The following is a 23,891-nucleotide window of genomic DNA, read 5'->3' on the forward strand; positions in this document are numbered from 1 at the left end:
TTTACACAGTTGGTGTAAAAACGGAGACTTATAATATTTGAGGCTTGCCAACTTTGCCCATGTCTCATTAGCAAAGAAATATTGCAATCTTAAGTTTTATGAACAGAACAATTTTATATAGAATGGATATGTTATTGCAATTAGTTTTCTTTCTCTGCAAGTGGTTGTTGCTCTGTTAAATGCCTAAAATGTGTGTGACTCAAAAATGCAGGATATGGCCCAGTGAGCAAAATAGCTCCATTATAGGGGAAAATTTGACACATTTGGCAGAAGACTGGTGCATGGATTACAGCAACATTAACATATGATCTGGACCTTGCTGTGGGTTTTATGTGACTTCTATGTATACTGCAGTTCCAATACCAATCGTGCCAACACACAATGCATCTGCTGCCTCTGAAATAGAAGAAGAATTCCTTACGGTTTTCCTCTTCAAGAGACCGCATTTGTCAATAGTACTTCACAGTGGTATCCAACAGTGTTCATTACCCTGCACATTTAAAATAGGATATACCTCTATAAACTCTGGAAGCACTTGCCAAATAATACATTTCTTTTGCAATATTCTTAGTGATGTCTCCTCTTCTACTACAACTTTCACCCTGGAGGATGTCAAAGCCTTTTGTAGGCGGTACATCTACAGTAGCCTTTGCTGTTCGTGTCCATTGCAGCACAGAAGTGTCATGCTGAATGTAACGGAGCTCTGGGTTTTTCAGAGGCCTGTGAGACTCTTGCTCAGAGTGCTGTGGGGTTCCCCGTGTTTCCCACAGTGACCTCAAACATCTACCATCATTAATACATAGCATAAAATTCACTTTGTCTAGAGTGGATCCAATTTTGTGAGGAACAGTTGAAAGATATACTTAAAAGGGCTGCCTTCAATGTTTCTTGTTAGTATTTTGCAATATTCATGTATATATCTGACACCAAATGCTTGGAAATTTAAATAATCCATTTTTAAAATAAACCGGGTAGTGGCGGAAGAAATTAGTCATTCCAGAAGCAAGCACTGGAGCTCTTTTACACTGTTAATGAGAATCAATTGCTTTTCCCCATCTCTTCCAATTTTTCTTTCTTTCATTATTTCTTCTAACTCCACAAAAATATTTTTCCATGTGAGAGAACATCTTCAGGGGGGAAAAATACCCCAAACAACCACTGTGTTTAGAATGTGTCCTGCGCTGTAACCTACGCGATTTAATTAATTTATAACTTAACCTCATAAGCTGTTAGGTGCTTTCACTTTATTTCCTTTAAGTCACTGGCTATTGCTGAGGTATTTTTTGCACAAATGGAAAATTTCTCCTTTTCAAAGTCTATATTTGATAATTTAGTGTTGGATAAATTCATTGAGGTAAAAATGAGTCTCTGGTCATTTGAATAACCTTTTTCTCTTTGCAGACTGTTTTGGGGGCAGAGTGGAAGGGTTGGTTACTTGTGAAAGGGACTGCAGGAGGTGGGGGACTTCCTCAGAAACCAACACTGAGCTTTGTTGCTACTCCTGTTCAAGCAGGAAAAGAAAACAAATTGACATCTAATCTTTCCCGGAAAAATATGGTTATTTAGCCAACTGCAGTTAAGAGAGAGACAGCAAAATTGCGATTCTCTACAATTGTTGCTATAAGATCAGTCTGTTGGGTTCTGACATATACTTGGCACAGCCTGCAAATAACTTGGCAAGTGTTTTTACAGTTAACTCATCTAAATAAACATGTCATACTGCTGATGTGGATATCTTCGCTTTTATGCCTGCGAGCACCAAAAAGTTAGTATAAGGAGACTGGCTTGCTGAGTCCCTTTCCAACTGGTGCTGGTTTTGCTCACTTATTGTCTCGACGTTGGCAGGTTTTATAAGATCTCAGCTTCCCCTCCTCCCCCCCCAACATGATTTCACTTTCATCTGTTTTCTTATTCTTGGTAGGCTAGGGCTGCATCACTAATTCTGCCTCTTGGGTTCTTGTTCAGACTCTCTCCTTGGCAGCATATGAATTTACAAGGACGGTGAGTTCCTGTTGTCCAGCTTCAGTTCTGATTCTTTGCACTTCCCTTAACAAGCAGAGTCAAACTAAATAACACTCTCAAAAATCGTGAGACAACAAAACTGCTCTCTGGATAGGAGGTTTGAGGCTTCAGGGGAAGTAAAATCTAAAGGTGGTGGAGCAGGGAGAAGTTTATTGGGAACGTTAATAAGATATTTTGGGGTTGCTTGAGGCTTAACTCAGCCAAACCATTTGATCATGTTTTAGTCTGCTACTGCCGTGCTTCTGTTACCAAAGCAAATATCTGGGGCTGTTGTGTTAAATGGGGACAGGTCAAAACTTCACTGCCGGGAGGATTTTCACACTTAAGTTCTGATATTTTTTCTAGTCTCTGCACAATTCCCAACACATTTTTTCATATAATAAATTCCTGCTGTGCCCATCTGGATGTGGGTGGAGACATTTAAAAACATCTGCATGTCAGACATGTGTGGGCAACATTTACCCAGTTACTCCGCCTGCTTTGGGGCCCTGCCTCTCCTTGTTTTTTGTTTTTGATTCATGCAGACCTGTTTTTTTCTACCAGAATGCAGAATGGGGTGTTACTTGTGTCAGTACCTGAAATGGTTACAGTGATAATTTTCCGAATATGGAGTAATGTGTTTGAACAATAAATACACGCATCACCCAAAGAATCTGGAGTCCTAAGGAGCAGCCTGAGTAGTTCTGTCCTAGGCTGTCACAATTAGGTCAAAGATGATGTAAATCCCGCGGTGAACTTTCCATTTAGTGTCAGCAAGTTGTTTGTGTTCCAAAAAAGGCAGACACTACACTACGCTTTGTAGCATATGGCATAAATTTAGCTGACATCAGAACACATCCCATATGTCAAATGGAGTGCCATCAACTTCTGCCATGCTAGTTCTTTTCTGTCACATGTCATGATATGGCAAGTAGGTATCTCTCTCACCACCAAAGCATTCTTACATTTGATGTAAATTATCTGTCAGAGTTTTCACTGAAAACAGTTTCTGTAAGCTTTTGGAAGACTATTGCACTTTTTTTTTATGAGCTTTGCTCATGCTTAAAACTGAAAATCATAGCAGATTATTAATTTCTTCTGAATCTTTACTCCTTTTATTCTGAGAGTTGCTTTCTCAAAGTGCTAATTTAAGCGGTTTTGTGTACTTTCCTTTTGGGTTCCTGTACATCTTTTTGCCTGTAAATGTGTTAAAGGACTGCCCAAGATGCATGGGAGGTTTGGTATTCAGATACTTAGAAAGAAATGTTTCCTTTCCATCCAGTGTTACTACAGACATAAAGTTGTGTTTCTCACACATGTTAGTCAGAGTAGTTAATTCTTGAATAACAGTTAAAAAAGCACCTTTTTTTTCCCCCATATGAACATTTACAATCTTTTTTTAATATTTAAAAATAAGAAAAAAATGTCCACATTGCCTTTTCCTCCTTTTTAGTCTTCAAACCTCAAGTAACTTATTTATGGGAAGAATTGATTTTGAGGTAGCTCTGTATTAAGTCAGCCTTTTTACTGAACCTGGCATTCTTTCCTGGGTACCATTAATTGGCAAACACATGGAGTAAAGTACATTTTGCAGCATGGAAGAATCCCTGTGTAGAGACCTGTACTCTGTCTACATATTACTTCAGGCACCAGAGTCGGCAGGCTGGACCTTTTCCAGAGAGACTATGGGAGTTACTCATGCAGATCCAACAAAACTTTCTGGCTCTCAGAGCTATGTATCAAAATCTTCACATGACTATGCATACATGTGACATATGTCATAAAACTGAGGAGAGTGAGGAGCTCCAGCTGCAATTCAGCTGGGAAATGTTGGTGGCTCTCCAGAAGTCCCACTGAAGGATGGGGCCGTGCTGAGCCGGAGTTACCGCATCCTACGTAACCTGTCAGCATCGCCCTCCGTAGCCTCAGTGGCTTGGTTTCCTCACCCAACGGAGGCGCTCGGCCCTGCCCAAGCCAGCAGATCATGTAGCCACCCTCCAAGGGCTGCACTTGCACCACTTTTAATGTCACAATCCACCTCGGTATAGTGGTTCCTTTGTGATAACATTATTGGCAACTCAGAGGCATGCTTTTACTGCAGGTAATAATAGGATACTCTCAGACACTGAAAAGGTCTTTTGGAATCACTTGTTTTTATTTTGCAGCTGTCTACTGCTGCTAGAAACTGATGTATCTGTTCAGATCTTGTCTTATTCTCCCTCCTACTGTTTCTCATGGAGAAATACTCCCTATAGGGATTTCTTACTGTCTAAGTTTATCCTTTCTTGTCAGATAAGTAGTGGATTTCTTCTGATCTCCGGTTTCTTATCTATATTTCTTTTTTCCTGAGTGATTCTCTCTGCCAAGTTTTGTTTTAGTGAGCTTTGTACAAATGCAATTTTACTTCCCAGCCTAGCAAGGTCCTAAAGCATGCGAGCAGTGACAGCAGAAAAACTCACGATTTGGGTGTTTTGAACTAGAGCCTTAGAAACCTTCAAATCCCCCAGTGCTAACTTCACCTTCTTATGGCAAGGCAGACTTGGCTGGACCCAGCCGGAAAAGCAGCAAAGTAATCTGATTCCATATATTGATTTCTTTTTTGAAAGCATTCTCACAAACAAGAAGCCCAATGGGAGTTTGTCCCCTATCCTCTGAGCATGTGTATGTGTATTTTTTAAAATGGAGACCATGTGGGAAAGGGTACTTGCTCCCTTACTGGGTGGTCCTATAATCTCTTAGGTGCTCTAGCATGTGACAGATCCTGTAGTAAGAGTTAAATGTTTTGGAAACACTTTGTTTTATTTGATGGAAATGGATTTACAGAACTGCGCAACACTCTTTAGCCTCTTGCCTTCAGATATAAAATGTTTGCAGAAATATGTGGGAAGTCTTTTTAGGAGCCCTTTAGTATGCAATGAATTTTATGCACTGTATTTTTTTATCTTCTGGTTTTTTTATTACTTTACATTCTTTTCCTCTGTATGGGTGGCTGGGGAATTTGAACATCATGGTGTGTCTCCTTGTGCCCATCATTCTGACTTATTTTATACCTCTGTTCTGAGGTTTGCATTTTGACACACTTTGCCTTTACTCTCTGCTCTCTCATCTGTGAACAACTGAAAATCCTTACACAGAGGAAATTTTCTTACTCCCACCACCACTAATACCCGTTCAGCTTGGCAACTGGGATTGCTGCTTCATTTGCTGTGAAGCGATGGGCTGGGACATTCGCTGTTAATCAGAGTACATACTCCAGGTCCCTGAAGGGGCTGTATTCTATTTATTAACATATGCTGAAGCCCGTGTCAGCTTGTCTGGGCTGCTACTGACCTGCACTGGCTCGATTGCAGAGATGTGAGACCCTGTGCCACAATCAGGCCTTTGTGAGGCTGAGCTTAGACATAACTGAAGAGTTATAAGACAGGACCATGTGAGGACAAAATCATGTCTCAGACCAAGTTAAATCTTCAATGAGGATAAGCCAGAGTTTGAAAGTGGTGCTTGAAAGCTAATATTCCACACTACTTTTAAAAGTAATTAAAAAAAAAAAAAAAAAGGGAAGTGACTTTCCTAATTGGAGGGATAGTCTGGTATCTCTCCCTCTGCTTGTCAGAATCAATTACTTGTAGATGATGAGCATGGGAAAGAGACAGTGGGAGTTTTTTCTTTATATTCTCTCCAGGAACATATTTTATCTCTGTAGAAATAAAGTGCAGGCTGAAGTTATCACAAAGCAAAGGATGTGAGCAGAGATTACAAAGTAAATGAATAGACGGGCTTTGAGTGACAGCAGGGTTTTCGAGCAGGGCAAAGATACATGGAAAATATTGACTAAGACAGAGCAGAATTTTCACATGACAGGTTTTATACTCATGTTTTTATTACCATAAATTCCCATAGCCATATTTAAAATTAATTATTTGTTGTGTGGATGCAGACATTCCTAACGTCTGCCTGTACTGTGATTCTATGCTAAGTCAAGCAGAGCAGGAGAAAATACAGCAAATAGCTGACATTGATGCAATAAGATCTGTGTGCTGTAACACTGCACATGTGACTGTGCAGTAAAATACAGTCTTAATTTCTCTGAGTTTTGGATTTTGTGGTGTGTCTGTGTTTGTAGAAATAGAAATCCTTTTTCTCTGACCAAGACCCTGAGGATTTTAATTTTCCCTATTGAGAGTGATTCTAATAAACTGCAATAGAGATTTATCCTTTTGAGCATGTAAGGCTTTTTCACTGTTTTCTTCTTTTACTAGTAAATGTTGAAATAAAACGTGTCCTTTCTTAGCCAAGTCGCAAGACTTGGAGAAGATATTTTTGCCAGAAATAATTCTGAGGTTATCTTGTATTTTGTGCAATGCTGATAACCTTTAAAAGCATGTAGATGTTTTTGTTCCATTTTTATCTTAGTTCTGATCTCTTGTAAGACCGAAATAAATAGTTTGGTTATAACAACACAAGTACTGCTATCCTGGTGGCAGGGCAGTCACGTCAATTTATTGGATCTGTTTGGTGTCATAGTCTACTTTTATTCTATATTTTTCACATCTTGACAAATTTCATAGGCAGAGAAAACCCAATTGCCCCTAATCCACAAAGTCTTTGTCACCCTTCAGTCGTCCAACCAATACAGGATTCGTTTACTGAGATATTGCTGTAATGGATCTGTTGCTAGCCAATTTTAAAACAAAAACTACTGGGCCAAATGTACTGGGATAATTACAGACTGTTCAGCCCTTGAGGAAAAGGATCTCCTGTATAATAACTCTATCACATTCTTGTGAACAAGTATAATTATCATCTCCATTTGCGCATTCTGCAGTGCAGTTCCTTACTCAGGAGAAATGTACTGTTTCTTTTACATTTTAAGCACATTGGGCACTGCCCCTTAAATTATTTGCTGGGTTTTCTGCTTCAGCTGAATTTGACTAAATGCCACCTATATGTTTGCGTTAAAATCCCACTGGCAGTCTTTTCTTGAGTACACATGGTTGTGCATCCTTTGAAACGGCCAGGCCAATGAAAGCACACAAATGTGAATCTACTCAGAGTAGCCTTCATCTGGATTTCCCCAAGCATCGTGGGGTTTGCCCAGCAACCCTAGAAGGACGGTAATTATGTCATATTGAGATGTTGTTGAATTGATTTTCTATTTTTATTTTATTAAACGAAATCACATTAATAAAGGGCATCACTCCCTGACACTGAGCTGCCAGTCCCTCGAGTAAACGTAGAACACTGAAAAACATAACTTAACTTATCATTTTAATGGAATTGGTGATAAACTAGAGTCTATATCAATCAAAAATTTATTAGTCAAAGTGGAAAATGATATAGTATTTAACTTATACCTTGCTGAATATTTAAATGGTCTGTCTGCTAAAGAGCTTAGTCTAAGACACAGTAGGTAGGTAAAGAATGGCACTAGTGCAACTTCAGTCTTAATGTTTCATAGAATTTATGCATCTGTCACAAATAAAACCAGCAGTGATTTATTCTTTTGTGGCCACTTCTATTAGGAGAACTCAGTATGTTTGTTTTTTCTGGCTGTACCTGGATCTCTGGCTCCAGAGGACCATAGAAGGGGGGGAGCCCCTTTCTGAAGAGAAATATGGTATATAATTATATCTATTGCTGTATATAATTTCATGCTTTTGATAGTAATAATGACACTTAACACTTAAATGGTGCTTTTTATGCACAGATCTCTGGTTTTACTCATGTTTCAGATAAGTATTCTTCTTTGGTAGAGCATAGGTATATCTTCAGGTTCTTTATTTGAAGTATATCATCTTGAGTCATTAGCATCCCAGAAATATGTTTTTATAATTGACATATAACATTTTCATAACTGACAACTCTCCTCTGTGGATTGTTTTCTATGAAAAATGGTGTTGTGGCTATTTCGAAAGAGAGCGCCTGCAGCTGGAGGTGAGTGGTCAGTTGAGGGAATAACGCAGCTAAGGAGGTCTAAAGCAATGGTCTAACAAGCAAAAGTTGAAATTTCAAAACCTGATCCTGCATTGGGCTCTGCATTGGCAATTCAAGTCTGTGTTTGTATTTATGTTTATTAAGAGAAGACTCTGACGGGGGTTTGGGATTTGCCGGGTTTTTCTCTGCAGTGCTTTTTTTGCCATATTGGAATCTTAGTTAAAAATTTGTCACCTTGCAGTCCTGTCCATTTTCTCATCATAGTTAATTATAAACATCTCCTTAAGAAAGGAAGATCCTTGAATTTAACAGATTATACTTTGACCTTCACAAATCAAAATTAATATGCTATATTAATTTCTTTGTTTAAGTCTAATTCCTCAGCTAAAACCCTACTAAGTGAATAAGAGCTAAAGAAACAGCTGTGGGAGCTTCTGAGTGGTTTTTGGATTCATGTTTGCAAAAATATTTGTAAAGTTCCATAGTCACCTCTAACATATCAGCAGTGATTTCACTTTTCTCTTTCATCTGTATTACTATATTTTATACCCTGACCTTTTGCTCTTCCTTTGCCTTTCTGAACCTACATGAACTATTCTAAGCATGCTACAAAATATTTAACACCCTTCAGTGTTGTCTTTCACAATAGCACTGGCATACTAACATTTAGTTTAGAAGTTTGTTGAAGCAGATAAGCATTTCTGTTCACGGCTTAATCAGATGCTTTCTGTCCCAGCTGCTTGTGACAAAATAGTATTATTTGTTTTCATATTTCTATTTTTTTCTTTGGAAGAACACGGACAAATAACATATTCAGGTTCTGTCCAAAACAGTAGTGGATCAGACACCTGTTTCTGAAAATAATCCCGCCATATCCAAATTCATAGATACCCCATCATGGACAATTTATTAAATACACAAAGTAGCCATTTCCTCAGTACCCTTTTTATATTAAATCTCTACTTATTATTCATTTTGTTACATATTGGTCAATATTCTCCCTGCTGTCTGAGGAGCTCACTTACAACCTAGTCATTACAATACTTGTATCATTTTTTTGAATGATGATATTTATGATTGCAGGTTTCTTAAATTGACAGGGTCCCAATCCTTCCATTACACAGTTTGTGTTATCACTTGTTTCATTTATGCGGCCTATGTTAAAATCATCTAATATAATTATTCCTGACTGTGCCCTAAAAGCCTGCAGATGTTTTCCCAATCTGCCTGTATTATTTATAGCTGATCCCTTTGCTCTGTAAACAGCAAGCAATGTGGGGTAAATTAACCCTAACAAATGCCTTAATCGTGAAAATCATCAGACCTCTTTGGCTTGCTGAGATGGTGTGTGAACTCAGGCAGGCTGCTGCAGTATATCATTTTCTTGTCCTTATTGCAGCTTTGCTTGCAAATACACATGTACTCTCTTCAAAATGTTTCATCAAACACTGTGTTTTTCTAATAGTTATTGGCTAAAATATGAATACCTTAAATTCATAATGTTTGGTGTCAAAATACCATATGTGTTCGAGGCCTGATTTCCAAAGCTATACCTTGCAGCTTCCTGGTATTTTGGTGAGATCCATGGCTGTCCAGCTTGCCTGAGAAATACTGCTTCCTATCCAGGTTTTACAAAAGGCTAACTCTAGACGCTCAGGTTTGAAATACACCCCATCCTAGTGTTGCTCACCCCACCCTAGTGTTCACTTGTTAAGATCCCAGGGTAGCGACACTTGTTGAATTAGCTCTAAATTTGAGGCTTGTTACATTAAAATCTGCAGGATTTTTGAGTGCATGTTAAACAAAATCTGAAATTCTGTGCTCATTTCAGGCCTAAATTGTGATACTAATTTGAGTTACTTTCTAAATTGTGTTCCAGGATATCATTGCTTGATACTCATATTCATAAAATTTGATATAAACATAATCTCGGAAGGATACCACCTTTGCTGGCAGGGGAGCCGTAAAGCTTTTCCCATGTCCAAGTCCCTTGCAGCTAGCACTCCTGTTTTATTTCTGTGGCATTTGTGTATTATTAAAAAATAAGCAATAATACTATATGAAACAGTCCTCTAAAGTATGCTGCTGTGCTGATTATCTTTTTTCTTACGTTCCATGTCGGACACAATAGTGCCTTGTGTTTGCACAGTTGTATAATTTTTGTTATATGCAATGAGAGTTTGTTTTCATAGTGACTGTGTGTAATAGCTCAGTATATATGTTTATTATTATCATGTTGGGCTTTAATGGGCTCGTCTTGCGAGTACTCTGCTTGCTCAGTATCCTCCTCCCACCAAAGGCTTGCAGGATCTGTAGCCGACAAACACACAACAGCTTAAACTAATAAAACTATTTTTTAAAACAATTTCTCACACAGAGTATCACAATGTGCAGCTTAATTTTTCCTTTGAGAATTAATTGATGAGTGAATAAACGGATTCTTAATATTTAGAAAATGAGATTACACTATGAAATGGAAATGTGTTTCTGAGATCTGGGGAGAGATTACATTTGCAGTAGTTCTAACAATTTGCCTCCATGTGCTAGTAGTATCTTTATGTGAATAAGAGCAGAAGAAGCAGTGGAGAGCAATAAATACATTAAAAGTCCACCCGAGAGAAATATAGACTCTATCGACTACTGGTATGGTCCCCATCATTGCACCATCTGAATGTTTCAGAATCTTTAGGAGATTTATTCTTGCAGTGTCCCTGTGAGGTGGGGAATTGCAGTTATACCCCTTTCACAGATTGGAATCAAAAAGCACGGGAAGTTTTCAAAGGTCAAAAGGAAAGTCTGTTGTGGAGCTGGGAATTGAGAGAGAGTTGTCAAGTCTCAGGCCAATGTGTTGAGCACTGTATTATTACATCCCTTGAAATTTTATCTGCTTTCTGATTCACACAGCGGCCCAGTTTCTGTTTCTGAAATGGTGGTGTTTTCATTCATTTCTCAATGCTAATTGATGATAAAATGGGAAGATAAGCTTGTTTAGAGTAATTTGTTTACAATCTTTTTGGTATTTTCCGGATGTCAGTGATGAACCCAGAGCTAACGTTAAAAAAGATCTTCAAGTGAAAACATTTTAATATTTAATCCAATCCTAAATTATAGTATAGTGTTCCCACATAGCTTCTGTGTAGTAAATAAGCACCTGTTCTGAGGTGGTCTGATTTCACACACGTGTGTTAATTTGTTTCATTTTTACAACTAAGTTTTTGTTAACACTTAACACTAACATTAAATCATTTCAGTTAAGCTGCTTCTTTTTAAAATTAATTCTTTGCTGGACTACATAGGATGAGGGTCTCCTTCAGTTGCAGGAATAAAAAAAAATCCTGCTGCTAATGTAGAATTCTATAGTAAATCTGAACCCTTTAGTAAGGAGATGCCATTCAGTGCAGCATATCTCTCAACTGAAGTATCATAAACTGTCCTCCATAATGCCCTCCTCTTACAAGAATGCAGGATGTAGGGAATTGGGAAAATAAGGGAAAGGGGCAGGGGTGGGAGGTGGGACTGCTTTGCTGTCTTTTCTATAGACACATGAAACTTCAAGATTACATTTCTCCATGTTTGGCAGTGGATGCGCATGATTTGTGTGGTGTGTGTGTCTGTGTGTGTGTTAACTCAGACTGGAAGACCCAACCCTGCCTCTTACATGCAGACTCAGTCCTCACCTCTCCAAGGGGATCGTGTGTCAGTTCTGGCATAGCACAGATGCAGTGGATCTTGGCAGCTAAGACTGCCCCTTCCAAGCATTATTATATAGGAAGAGGAGTGTGCTGGCCAATTTCAGAATTCTAGCACTGCTTTTAACTGTGAATTTCCAGAGTGCTTTCTATCCGTTTGTCAGTTTGAAGTTTGGTTAAATATATGTGTCCATGACGAATTAGCTGCACTTCTCAGGGATGTGTGGATATAAGAGGCGTCTAGGCTGACTTGAGAAAACTTGAAGTTGCAGATTAGCTTTTTACCACATTGTTCAGCATTTGGTACTCCCTGCAAATTTCTTCTATGAAATGGTGAAGGGTAAGATAGGTGAGACCAAATATTTATCTCCCTTTCAGCAGGAAGGTGCTTTTAGTCGATGTTGTCTATTCTTCTTTGTCTTCCCATTCTCACTCCCATGCTTCTTGTAGGGTGACTGATACGAAGAGAAAGGAAAACCCAGCAAAATGTTTTCATTATAGCTTGGAGAGTTTTCAGTTGACAGTTTTTAAAAAACTTTCCTTTTGGAATTTTTGGCAGTGTTTAAGTTTGGATGTTTTTATAATAATCGTTGGAAAGTTTTATAGATCGGGTCTTATATTCAGAAACAAAAAAATCAAAAGGTGAGAACTCAATCATCCAAGTGTTTTAAAACCTGGTTAGCAAATGTATATGTGATTGACATTGATGTAAATGGCAAATAGGAGATCTCCATGAATGCCGGTTAAATTTTGAATGGCCAGGACACTAGATTATGAGCACTACCCACAGCTGCTTGTTTGTGAAGCTGAAGGCTGAGTGCCCTTTAAATGTTTAACTTGGGTTATTTCATTGCATTAATCCTTTCTCAGACATAATTAAACAGGTGATGAAAAACAAATTATAAATAACATAGTTGTCCCTTGTGTTGGAAAGAATAACGCTCAATGGTATTCATTCACATAAGTAGTGGGAAACTGATTCACGTACTTCCTATGCTTGAATAGCTTAATATATCAGTTGTTGTGGTTCATCATTAAAATCATGGAAATGACAGTGTGCTTTTAGAATCCTAAATAGCAAGATATGCTTTGATAGAATGAGGCCAGCTCATAAAATCAAAAGGATAACATAATAAATAAAATTCCAGAAACCTGAGCATGTCTACTACAGCTTTGCCCTCCTTCTGACTGTGGTGTTGATGTTGGCAGGCAGTCGGCTGTGATCGACAACTTGGGAGCAATGCCAAGGAAGACAACTGTGGAATCTGTGCAGGAGATGGTTCAACATGCAGGCTTGTGAGGGGACAAGCTAAGGCACATGTCTCACCAGAAAAAAGTAGGTTGCAAATTGATCCTATGGTAATTTATCCTTGACTATGTTTTCTGCTTGTATATTAACATACATACTGCAGAGTGTTGACCTTTTAACTATATACTTGTTTGCAGTTTTCCAAAGCTACTTATTCTAAAGTCTGTGCTACATTAGTCTATTGAAATTCCATGAGGGATACCACACATTAGGGTATAGCTAGGAAAGAATTTGAGATATGCATTTTTTTATAGAGCTACTCAATTCATTCTATCAGGAATAACCATCAAGATGCACATCTTATTTTAGAGGGTATCCTCATGTTGCAATATATGTGATGCTGCAGCAATGTTTTTAAATCATGGAAACATCTTATAGATGTTTTTATGGAAATTGTGGCCCGTGATTGAAAGTGCCTGGTTTTCAACTTAACTTTCTTTCTTTTTTTTTTTTTGTTTTTTTTAAAGTGTCTAAAGACAGTTGAACTTCAGAGGCAAGTTAACTACTTGTATGGTACAAAAGGCACAAGGTGAAAGGGAATAATGCTTTCTTCTCTTTTTTTGTGTGTTTGGCTCAAATTTTGCCATTCTTTCTCAAAATAATTAACATCCTACTGTGAGTAACTCTGTACGTCTCAGTAGTATTGAAAATATAAGAGAGGAGGGGTATCAGAATGAAACCCTTTACTAGAGTCTTAAGAGTCTGGCTATTCTGATATCCAGGCAAGGTTTGTCACATCGAGGCTCGCCTCTGACACTTGTGCTTTCCACCCTCACAGATGATGCTCCTTGTAATCTCACGGCATATGTCCCATGTGTTTATCATGTGAGATAGTTGCCTCACATCTATTTTTTTCTGTTTCTGAACTCACAATGTGCATTTGTCACGTGCATTTGTCACATGGAGATGGAGCCTTTGGAGTTTGTTACCTTCCTGCAGAGCCACAAGATGCAAGGGTGATGATCTGGTGCTCTTAGAGTAAAGTCAATACTCAAAGTTCAAATTCAAGCAAGTATTTTTTTTTAAATGGATGAAGCACCTGCCTTTGACAGCTGCATATATTTTAGTACTGTTGTAGTTCAGCCTGCAAAGATTTCACTTGTGCCCTGATTTTGAAAGAGCTGTTGTATATTGAATCATGCTTAATTCTTATTGCAGTACATGTAAATATTTGCATGGTTTTTTTTAATGCCACTGCTTGCAGTATGCTTCAATGTGGATGTAACTTGAAGTGCAATGTATGTTATCTTAATGCTTGTTACCTTGCAGTGTGATTATTTGTATTTATCTACAAGGTTTCATGTTAGGTTATCTTATGCTCTGCAGGTGCATAATTCTGTAATTCAATACATATGTATAACAAAGGTAATCTAAATTAAAAAGTGAATATTTTTGTGGCAGCATCTTTTAAAGTCACAGGATAGTTTTGCACAAGTCAAAGAGCCTTTTTTTACCTACTGGATGGGCTGTCAGTGTCAGGTTTTGCCTTGCCTTTACTAGAGGCCTTTTTCGTGGATGGGAGAATGTAGTTCGCTAATTTATAAAGTTACACTGAAACACTGGGCATATGTCTTGAAAGTTTACAATGAGCTGAAAAAGAGTTTTCATGGAGGGCCACTTTTTGTTTACTTTGTCATATCAAATGCTCACCTTCTGGTCAGCACAGAGCAAGCACCTCTAAAGCAGTAAGGACTGGATAATATTTTTGTAGTATTACCAAGTTGTATTTGTTTTGTGTCGATAGATAGATATAGATATATAGGGATATATATACACAAAATATCTCTTCCCCTTTCTGATGTGGAGGTCAGCTGGAACAGAAAGAAATTGCATTGTCTATTCCAGTTTTACAGCAACAGAGATTATCCTGGAGAAGGACAATTCCTGGGGACACCCTAGCTAGTTCTAAGGCAACCCAAACTAAACTTTTTGGATTGGCAAATCTAGTTGGGTAGTTCATGATAAGAGAAATAAAAAGATTCACATTTAATTGCTGCTTAGTATGTAAGTACAGTAAAGACAAAGTGGTAAAAGGGATCTGGTTTTGAAACTGTCATTTTGCAACAGAAAATATTTATTTCACTTGTGGTATCATGGCACAGGTAAGAGCTGACTACAGCTGACATCACTTGGTGGACGGTCTCCCATTGCCTTGACCAGGTTATGAAGAACACCCGTGGTTCATTGTTTTCTCTCTCATAATTTGGTGGCTCTTGAAGAGTTCTTTAAAATTAAAGATGAAGAAAGACTATTCTGGGGAAAGATGTCAGTTATGCCAAGTTCTGGTTTTATGTTCCACTGCAGTAAGCTAGATTATATGAATGAATTACAGTTCACATGAGCAAAACAGTACACATGCTACTAAAATCAGAACTTCTAATGATTTTTCTTGGTTTTGTGACAGTGTCAAAATCTTTTTTGGGTCCAGTTGTTCAACACTATGGAAGCAGTTCCATATAATCATCCTCTGTGTGAATGAAATGTGGAAATAAAGCCGTGCTTTCTTTGTGCTAATGTATCAGTGAAGGGAGACACAATATCTTCCAAATAGTCATTTGGAAGCTTTCAGAACTAGTGTTAAGAAGTAATATATCGACGCATGACAGACATGTACTTAAGAGGGAGCTTGTAAGGTTGTAAGCAGGACGTAAATTTTATTGCGCAATGAGGCAAATTAAAGAATTGGAAGGAAAGCAAGAGCCAAAGATTTTATTACGGAAAAAAACCAGGAGACATAGGGGAAAATAAAAGTGCCTGGTTATCTCGGTCCTTATTTTAAAAAAAGAAATTTAGGCATTGATAGCAAATGATTTCTCATAAAGGACTCCCTTTGTTTTATTATCTTTTTTATATGTTTTTATGTAAAATGAATGCCTTTGATCGGAAAGCTAAACAGCACTGAAAGAAAGCTTACTGTTTTGCAAATATGAAACGAACTGTCATTTCAAAAGTTCTTTATTTTTTCCACTAACACTTAATTGCCTTTGAAAGACAAAGTAAGGTAGACTTCTGCCAGCAAGCCAGATTCTAACATTCTGGTAAAATGATTAAAGGTTTGACTAATGATATTCAAACAAAAAGTGTAATAGGTTGTAAAATGTACCGTCCCGTTGGGAAATGAGATATCGTGGGCCTGATGTTTCTAGTACTATATGCATGGAACTCCCATTAACTCCACTGCACTTCGTGCACATGGAAAAATTGTAGGATTGGGCCCAGATGTCTGCTTTCTGCACCATTATTGGCAAGAAATGGTAGGAAAGTGTTCTGGTTCTGATACCAAGGAAGAAGAAAAGATGCTGGTTCTGAAATTAACAGGGAGGGAAGCTGAAGGCACAGACTTGTCCTAATCTGGTCTTATTTGTTTCTCAAACTGTTTGATACTTGCAAGTTTTACCTTTCTTAACTTTTTGCTGAAAGCTTCCTACAAAAGGTTTCAATGTCAATAGCTTTGTAACTTTGAATTTCTTCTTGCCGTGCATTTTATTTCCTATAGCACTTATGTAATTTACCATTGGTCACTTATTGTCACATGTTTGTACATCATCATCCCCAAGCACGCTTAACCAAAAACCTAATTTCACTTTGGTCATTTGTCTAAACAGAGGCCTTCTGCAAGGCTCCCTGTTCAGTATCATCAGCTGGCTCGGTTTTGTGACAACTTGCTACCTTGCATCTTTTCCCTTCTTTGAAATCAATATACATGGAGCTGGTAACCCCCATTGTCAAGGTTGCCTGATACTTCACTTGATACGAATGATTTTTTTTGCCAAAATTCAACAGTTGGGTCAGAAACTTTCCATGCCAGATGCTGAAAGTTTTGGAGAAAATTCAGCCAAAACAACTCGGCGTATTCCAAGGATACAGCAGAGAAAAACATGTTGTTTCCCACTGTCAAAACATTCCTGAAACCTTTTCTTTAATATGTCTTAACATCCCCCATTGCTGGACTTGATCACAGATCAGGGATTCGAAATTTGGCAGGCAGTGGTCTTCTGGTCATGGACAAGTCTTTTGCAATATCTGTGAACATCAACACATATTTTACTACAACCCTTCAAAAAAACCCCAACCCTTTTCCTTCAGGCTCTGTAGAGGCTTCTTGGATGTTAACAGCTGACATTTCTTAAAACTTGTCCTTTAAGTGTTCTCCAGCTTGTAACATGTCCTAACTGCAAACAGATCATATGTGTGCAATCTCCTTAGAATAAATTAACATGTTGCTCTTCCAGAGCTAAGCTATTAAAAAGTGTCCTTGAGGTTGCTCTTGCTTTCTACTTTGCTGCAGTGTAGAATGGGTACCGTAGGATGAACTCTATGATGCCTCCTACCCCACATTCAGGCATTACAGAAGAGTTTTTGTGGAGAGCTTCTGACTCTCCTGAGCTTCTGACTTATGACTGGGGGTGATGAGATCCCATGAGGAGAGGGAAAGAGGAGACTAGCTGAACAGAAAAATCTGACATCAGTTCATACAGTGAAGGAAAGACACATATGAGAAGGTGGGAGGAGGGCCTAGGACTGGCTGTACAGATACATTGGGTCAAGGAAAAAGAAGAAGAGCAGAAGACTGAGATTAAGTAAGGAATCTGGGGTGGGAGATAGTCAGAAACACTTGGAGAGGAAGGGAAAAAATCAATTGTATGTAGAGCCAGGAGAAGGAATTGGCACTGTTTTGGCAGGAAAACTGTGGGGGGGAGGGATAGAATGTCTGTACATCAGCATTTCAGTTTCAATAAGGAGTATGTTTTTTGAAGCAAATTTCATCATGGTCCTAACATACTGCTCATCAGTTCACATCATAGAGTGGTCTTGGAGAGCATAAACTGGATTTTTTTGGATGAAGGTAAACCGGAAGATGTGCCCCAGAAAAGCACCTAATATTCTCCAACAGCTACTGAATATGCAGTCCATGGGGATCAGACTAGAGTTAGTCCAAAGTGAAGCACCGCAATGTGTATAGTGTGGATGCTGGGTCTTCAGCACCAACTATTTCAGTTTACAGATCCATTTAGTTTGGTTGGTTTACTTGCGGCTGTTACAGGTAGTATGAAGCTGTCTCATTTACTTTCCTGATCTCTCTTGTCTTGGAGAAATTCCTGTGTAAGAACATTGGCTATTTCATTATTTATTTTGCACTGCATTTCCTTGAGATCCATTTTCTTGATGGGCTGCTTACTCTGTGTCTTTGTACATTTTCTCCAGTGCATACAAATTTTAGAAGAGGTATCCAGAAGTAGAAAGAAGTAAGTATGTAACTAATATGAGTTGAGGCCACACTGTTTGTCTCAAAAGCAGGTTACCACACCTTAGAAATAATTATTCTACAATGCAAAGAAGTGACACTGTCAGATGAAGAGGCAGCCTTGAGTCATAAGACCAGTGGACAGAGGGATTGAGGCACAGAGGAGTGGGAGAGTGTGAGACTGGAGAGGGAAGGACTCAAGGACAGAAAGGATGTGCCCATACAGATTTTGCAATGTGACTTTTAGGGTCAGGATATAAAACTGCTGCTTTCAGTAGCACATACCTATCTAGTTCAGGTGTCTCTTAAAGAGTACGTATTTGGCTTTGCACAGATTCTTGTCATTAGGCAGATCAGCACATACCCCAGCTCCAGTGTCTTCTGAAATTATGCCTCATGTTAGAGTGGATGAGGGAAACCACTGCAATAAGACTCCAAACATTTTGAGCTTTTTAATTCCCTTGTGCTGGCAGTTGTTCCTCGACTTGTTCTTTGTGTTTTGAGAGCACATAGGACTTCGATCAGAACTGGAGGACCAGCAGATAAGTGCCGAGCAAATACATGGAAAGAAACAGTTTTTATAGGCCTGAAATAAACCCTCTGCCCTGCTGTAAGAGGAGAGAGGGAAAAATCCCAACTGGCCCATATGTGAAACAGTAAATGGGTCCACCATGGCCCACATGGAAAAATAAATAAAACCTGCTGAATTGGATTGAGCTCAGGAATGTGGCTCCTTTATTTTGATCCTGGGGATTAGCTCCCAGTCTTACCAATGGAGGAAGTCTGATCTTGCTCTCATTGAAATCCAAAATCTAAATCCACATTAACACCATAGAAACAGGATCAAACCTTGCCATCTAAAGTAAAAGCAATTTGGGAGCTTAATCAGCAAGTGCTGTGTGTCGTGTGCACACCCATTTGCTGAGAGAGTCCCCGGGTAAGAGCAGAAAGCCCATTTCAAGCAGGTGCTGGAGAAAGATGATCCACATGCCCTCAGGAATCCCTACAGCGGAAGCAGTGTTAGAATAGAGAGACATTATCTCACCTGTTTCTCAGTTTTTAAGGTGAGCTTTATGACTCTCAAATCAGATTTTACAGTCTAGTGTTTCTGCATGTTCCAGATGATTTTGGACTTACTTGTTTTCACATTTAGACAAAGGTCAGCAATTAACTTTCAAAGATACATAAATAGTATAAGGGGGAAAAAAAGATAATTGGAAATTCTAAGTATAGATTTCAGGGTAGCAATTTCCCTTTATGTTTTCATAAGAGTTCATGGCTTTTAATAGTGTGGATCCTACTGATTTAACGGGAAATGTACAGCATAACCATTTCTAAATGGGTTTACAGGACCTTGTGTTCCTTTAAAATATGAATTATATGCTTCATGTAATAAGCATGAGAACTGGAGACCTTTGGAATATATAGTTTTGGAGCCAGACCTGGACAATTGTAACTACTGTTTCTTGGGTAGTTAAAGCTGTCCTCAGGAGGACGCAGAGTCCCTTAGGTCAGCTCCATCCCATTTTCTTCCAATTCCCCGTCTCGGTTCAGAATTCCAAAAATGTCACTTATTTTTTCCTGTAATTTGCTTCATCTCATGGAAAGACTGCCCTAGGTCATAATTATCTCAGTCAGGTTACAAAAATCTCCTGCTGTCAGATTTCTTGACAGGTCTGTGGGGCTGCAGAGGTTGAACATTGCTGTGGTGGTGAACTTAGTCATCTCCTCTAATGCAAATAAAATACTTTCTGGTAATATTGTCTCCGCCGCAGAGAAACACCAAATTTAGCACCCCCATGAGACTTTTGGACCATATCAGAGAGTGCTTTGGTGAGGGTGGGATGTCTGTAGTACTGCTAAAGGAATGTGAAGCATCCTGAAAAGGGATCAACAAGGCCTGCCGAGGTGAGTGGAGCTTGCTGTAAGGAGGCGGAGGAAGCACAGCAGAATGACCCCGGTTGTTCTCAAGAGGAGCAGTCCTACACATCTGCAAATCTGGGCCTCGTCTGTTCAGCACAGAGTGCCCTTGGTTCCACTTCAAAACAGCAGTTGCATGTATTCAGAACTGGTCATAATCAGACTCTTATTTGAGGTTTTGTGCTGTAAGTGCTGGTTGGTTGTCAAGACAGGATACAATTCCTGACCAAGTAGGGACAGATGGGCCCCTCAAACCTGCTTTCTCTCAAATGCTGTAGAGCACATATGAATTCAGTAGTTATTTCCTTACTTTAAAGATATACACATCCACTACCTTCTGGCTATCTTTAGCAATTTGCCTGATGAAAAACCAAGATGCAAAAAGATATTAAGTGGTTCAGTAGTTAATGTTTTTTCCAGGGCTCCTTAAATGTGTTATTGTTCTTACTGTAGTATTTTGTACTCTGGTGGAATACCCAAGTATGAAATTAATAAAGATCATATTTTATTACATCCAAAATAAATTGTTATATTTAAATGACCTTCCTAGAAATTGGCGATATAAAAACTGTAACATAAGAAGGTGTTTATTTCAGAAAAAATAATTGCAGTATTTGCTTGAAGTATTCTGAACATTTGGCAGGATTTCATACTTATGCTAAGGAGATGTAAACCAGAAGCTGATAATTTAGCATCTACTATAAAAGGGTCCAGTTTAAAGTGGAAAGAAACATTCTTCAACTATTTTTTAGTTAAAACTAAACACAAATGTTCTTCCTCTAAATATTGTATGAGCAATTCTGGAGCCAATGTATCACTGACCTTCAACTCACATTACTTCTTGAATTTGCAAAAATGAACTTCCTTTACACCAGCCCCTAGATCAACGTTAATGCCATCACTGAACAGAGCACCCTCTGCGGGGTGTACCTGCAATGGGCCCACGTTTGCAGGTCCTGCCTCAAAGAAGATTTACAGTTGGGCCGTGATGGAAATGGGAGACAGCGTGTTGGTACTTTGTTGCTCGGACACTTCTCTTGTCCTTTTGTGGATATGGATATCCCTGTCGTGCACTGTGCGTACCCTTGTCTGAGAGCACTGCTCTTGTTGGCATGACGGACTCTGGTCTATTGATTTGACTGTTAACTCAGTTTTCTTGAGCAAATCACAGATTTCCTACATTTGAAATGGAAAGTAATAAATTTCTGCATTTATAAAATGCACTGAAGTAAGTGTGTTGTACATTTATATGTGAAGAGGCCATTCAGGCAGCCAAAAGCTGTTTTGTATTGACATGTCCTATTCAGGGCTGGTTTGGTTTATAGTTAATTTTAAATTGAGGCTCTTACTGGAAGGAATGATCTTATATGGTAAGTTAGATGCAGACACTCTGTTATAACGTATACATTATAGCTAATATATATTTGCTCTTAACTGGTCTGTAATTGGTTAAGGGTTAGTGTTAAGTAGATGATTTATTTCCTGTAAGTCCTGCCACTTATTAAAGTTGTGACCTGCAGCAGGAAATGAGGTGTGGGCAAAATGAGACTGAACAGCTGCAGATTTTTGTAAGGGGGAAGTACTACTTAGCAGATTCCTTATGTCAATTCAGTGATTAGGAAATAAAACTAGGACAACAGAGTGTAAATATGTTCCTAATACACTACTGACATTTCGGTTGTTTTTGTTAATAGCAAATAATTTTCCAATAGCAAGAAAGATTTACAAGTCCATTCGTAGGTCTTAATAGTTGCATAGCATAGCAAACAGACTCAGTATGCTGTACTTAATAAAATAACATATGATTATTTTTAATAGAAAATTTGTGAAACCTGTTAAATATTTTCTTAGACACATTTGACAGTTTTCAGTCCAGTTACGTGATGTGCAAATTCCCTGATGCAAGATAACTTCTAAAACAGTTCTTTAATTTTCCTAGGGGAAGAAACTGTGATTGCTGTACCACATGGGAGTCGCAGTGTGAGAATTACCCTAAAAGGACCAGCACACCTTGGTATGATTGAGCTGTTTTATGTATTTATTCATAGGCAGAAGATAAATACAGAACCATATATCTGAACTCATCCAAACTTTGGGAATATGGGTAAGATCATGACCTTGATTCCTCTTCCCATCTTTAATATCCAGCCTGGAGATAGCCCTACAGAACACTGGAAGTCCACTTAGTAAAAAGAAATAATATACGTATTGGTGGTTTCCAAATTTATTTAAACCAAGTAATTCTTATATAAGACATCTAAAATACGGTACACTCTTAAACTACATGCAAACAATTATGTCAAAATTGCTTTCAAAGGGTTATGTGTGGGATTGATAGCACTCATATAACCCAGCACCAGATTTCTGTTGAAGAGTCTGAGATAGCGTAAATAGTCCAGCTGAAGTCACACTTGGTCAGTGAGCAGCGTTCAAGGAAAAGTTATCTAGGTAAAAGTGAGGTGAGGTAAGATAAACAAAATACATAAAATAAACTACACAAGTCCTGTTTCCTTGTAATACTTTTGGTCATTACATACCATCTATGAGAAACAGTTTGCTATTCTGTTAGATGTTTGTTTCCTAATATTTTCTATAAGGCTGATGGTAGTATCTATGGTAATTTCTTTACCCATAGGCCTACTTTACATAAAGAACTAATCGTTTCAATGATAAGTGGGAGTGCCATGCCAAGCAATGAAATAAACCATTCATTTAACATTTTGATCAATTTTATATTAGCAAAAGTGGAAGACTTAGTCTGGATCATAGAAATCAAAAGGACTTCTACTGCTCTGAGATATGTAAATAGAAGACAGAAATGCATTTTATTTGAAAATTGCTCATCTATTTGTTTGCTTTGAAAAATATATTGTCATTTTCTTTCAAAGAAAAAATTGAATGAGACTTCCACTTCAGAGCAGCTCCACAGTGACAATAACTTCTAGGTATAACACTGATATCAACAATGTACAAAGCTGAACTTATCTTGAAATAAATCATATTCATGTAAAACCGTTGCAAGGGATGTATGAAGGAGTGATCCTGACCAGTTCAGGTCAGGACTCTTGGTCTTTCTTAAGTAGTTCTGCAGAAGGAAGTTGTTGTTTCAGCTTCGTATGGGGAAAAAGTACTAGATTCAGTGGCTCCTGGGGGATTTCTGGAAAGCTCCTGAGGAATGCAGCAGCGACTCGGTAACTAAGTACAGAGTGCTCCTGGCTTCCTACCCAGGGTGGTTCTGTAAAGAAGCTGTGGCTTGGCATTACCTTTGTTAGCTAGTTCTCTAGCTGGATGAGAGTTGTGAAATGTTCTTTTAACCGCTTCCCCCAGCACATCTGTTTGCAAATCTGTGAGGATTTAGACATTTGTTACCTAAAATTAAAATGACAGAGGTGAAAAACAAGTGAGAGCTGTTGTGGGGAGGGAGGTGGAAATCGCTTCTGGCTTCATAGCCAGATCTTCAAGAACCGATGTTCTAGGGGATGTGCTTTGGGACAATTTGCTTGTCCGCCTTTCTGACTGTACGTATGTTTGTGAGTGTCTGTCACTTAACAGAAAATATCAAGTGATCTTTAGTCTGCAACTTCATTGACTTCTGTGTGGGTGTGCTGGTATAATTAAAGGCAGAATTTAAAAAATAATCACCTATAATTACAGGCTCCATTTGTCAGAGACGTTCTTCCTGGCTTGTAAGGAGTTGAATTTAACAGGTGGAGCAGGGACTACTTATTGTAGAATTTTATACTGCCTCCTGTTGCCAGTATATATTTGCTCTTCAAGTAAAGCCAGCAGCAAT

General features: G+C 38.5%; 1 protein-coding gene across 3 annotated transcripts in view; it reads left to right on the top strand.

The window, feature by feature from the left end:
* Positions 1–23,891, top strand: part of ADAMTSL3 (ADAMTS like 3) — a 195,710-nt gene that overhangs the window by 103,857 nt on the left and 67,962 nt on the right. For all 3 annotated transcript variants that reach the window (XM_050903563.1, XM_050903564.1, XM_050903565.1), the window contains exons 7-8: positions 12,834–12,960; positions 22,038–22,112. In XM_050903563.1, the coding sequence (XP_050759520.1) occupies positions 12,834–12,960; positions 22,038–22,112 (202 nt within the window). The remainder of the gene's footprint in view (positions 1–12,833; positions 12,961–22,037; positions 22,113–23,891) is intronic.

The sequence above is a fragment of the Gymnogyps californianus genome, chromosome 11 (genome assembly GCF_018139145.2).
Source record: "Gymnogyps californianus isolate 813 chromosome 11, ASM1813914v2, whole genome shotgun sequence".
Taxonomy (NCBI): Eukaryota; Metazoa; Chordata; class Aves; order Accipitriformes; family Cathartidae; genus Gymnogyps; species Gymnogyps californianus.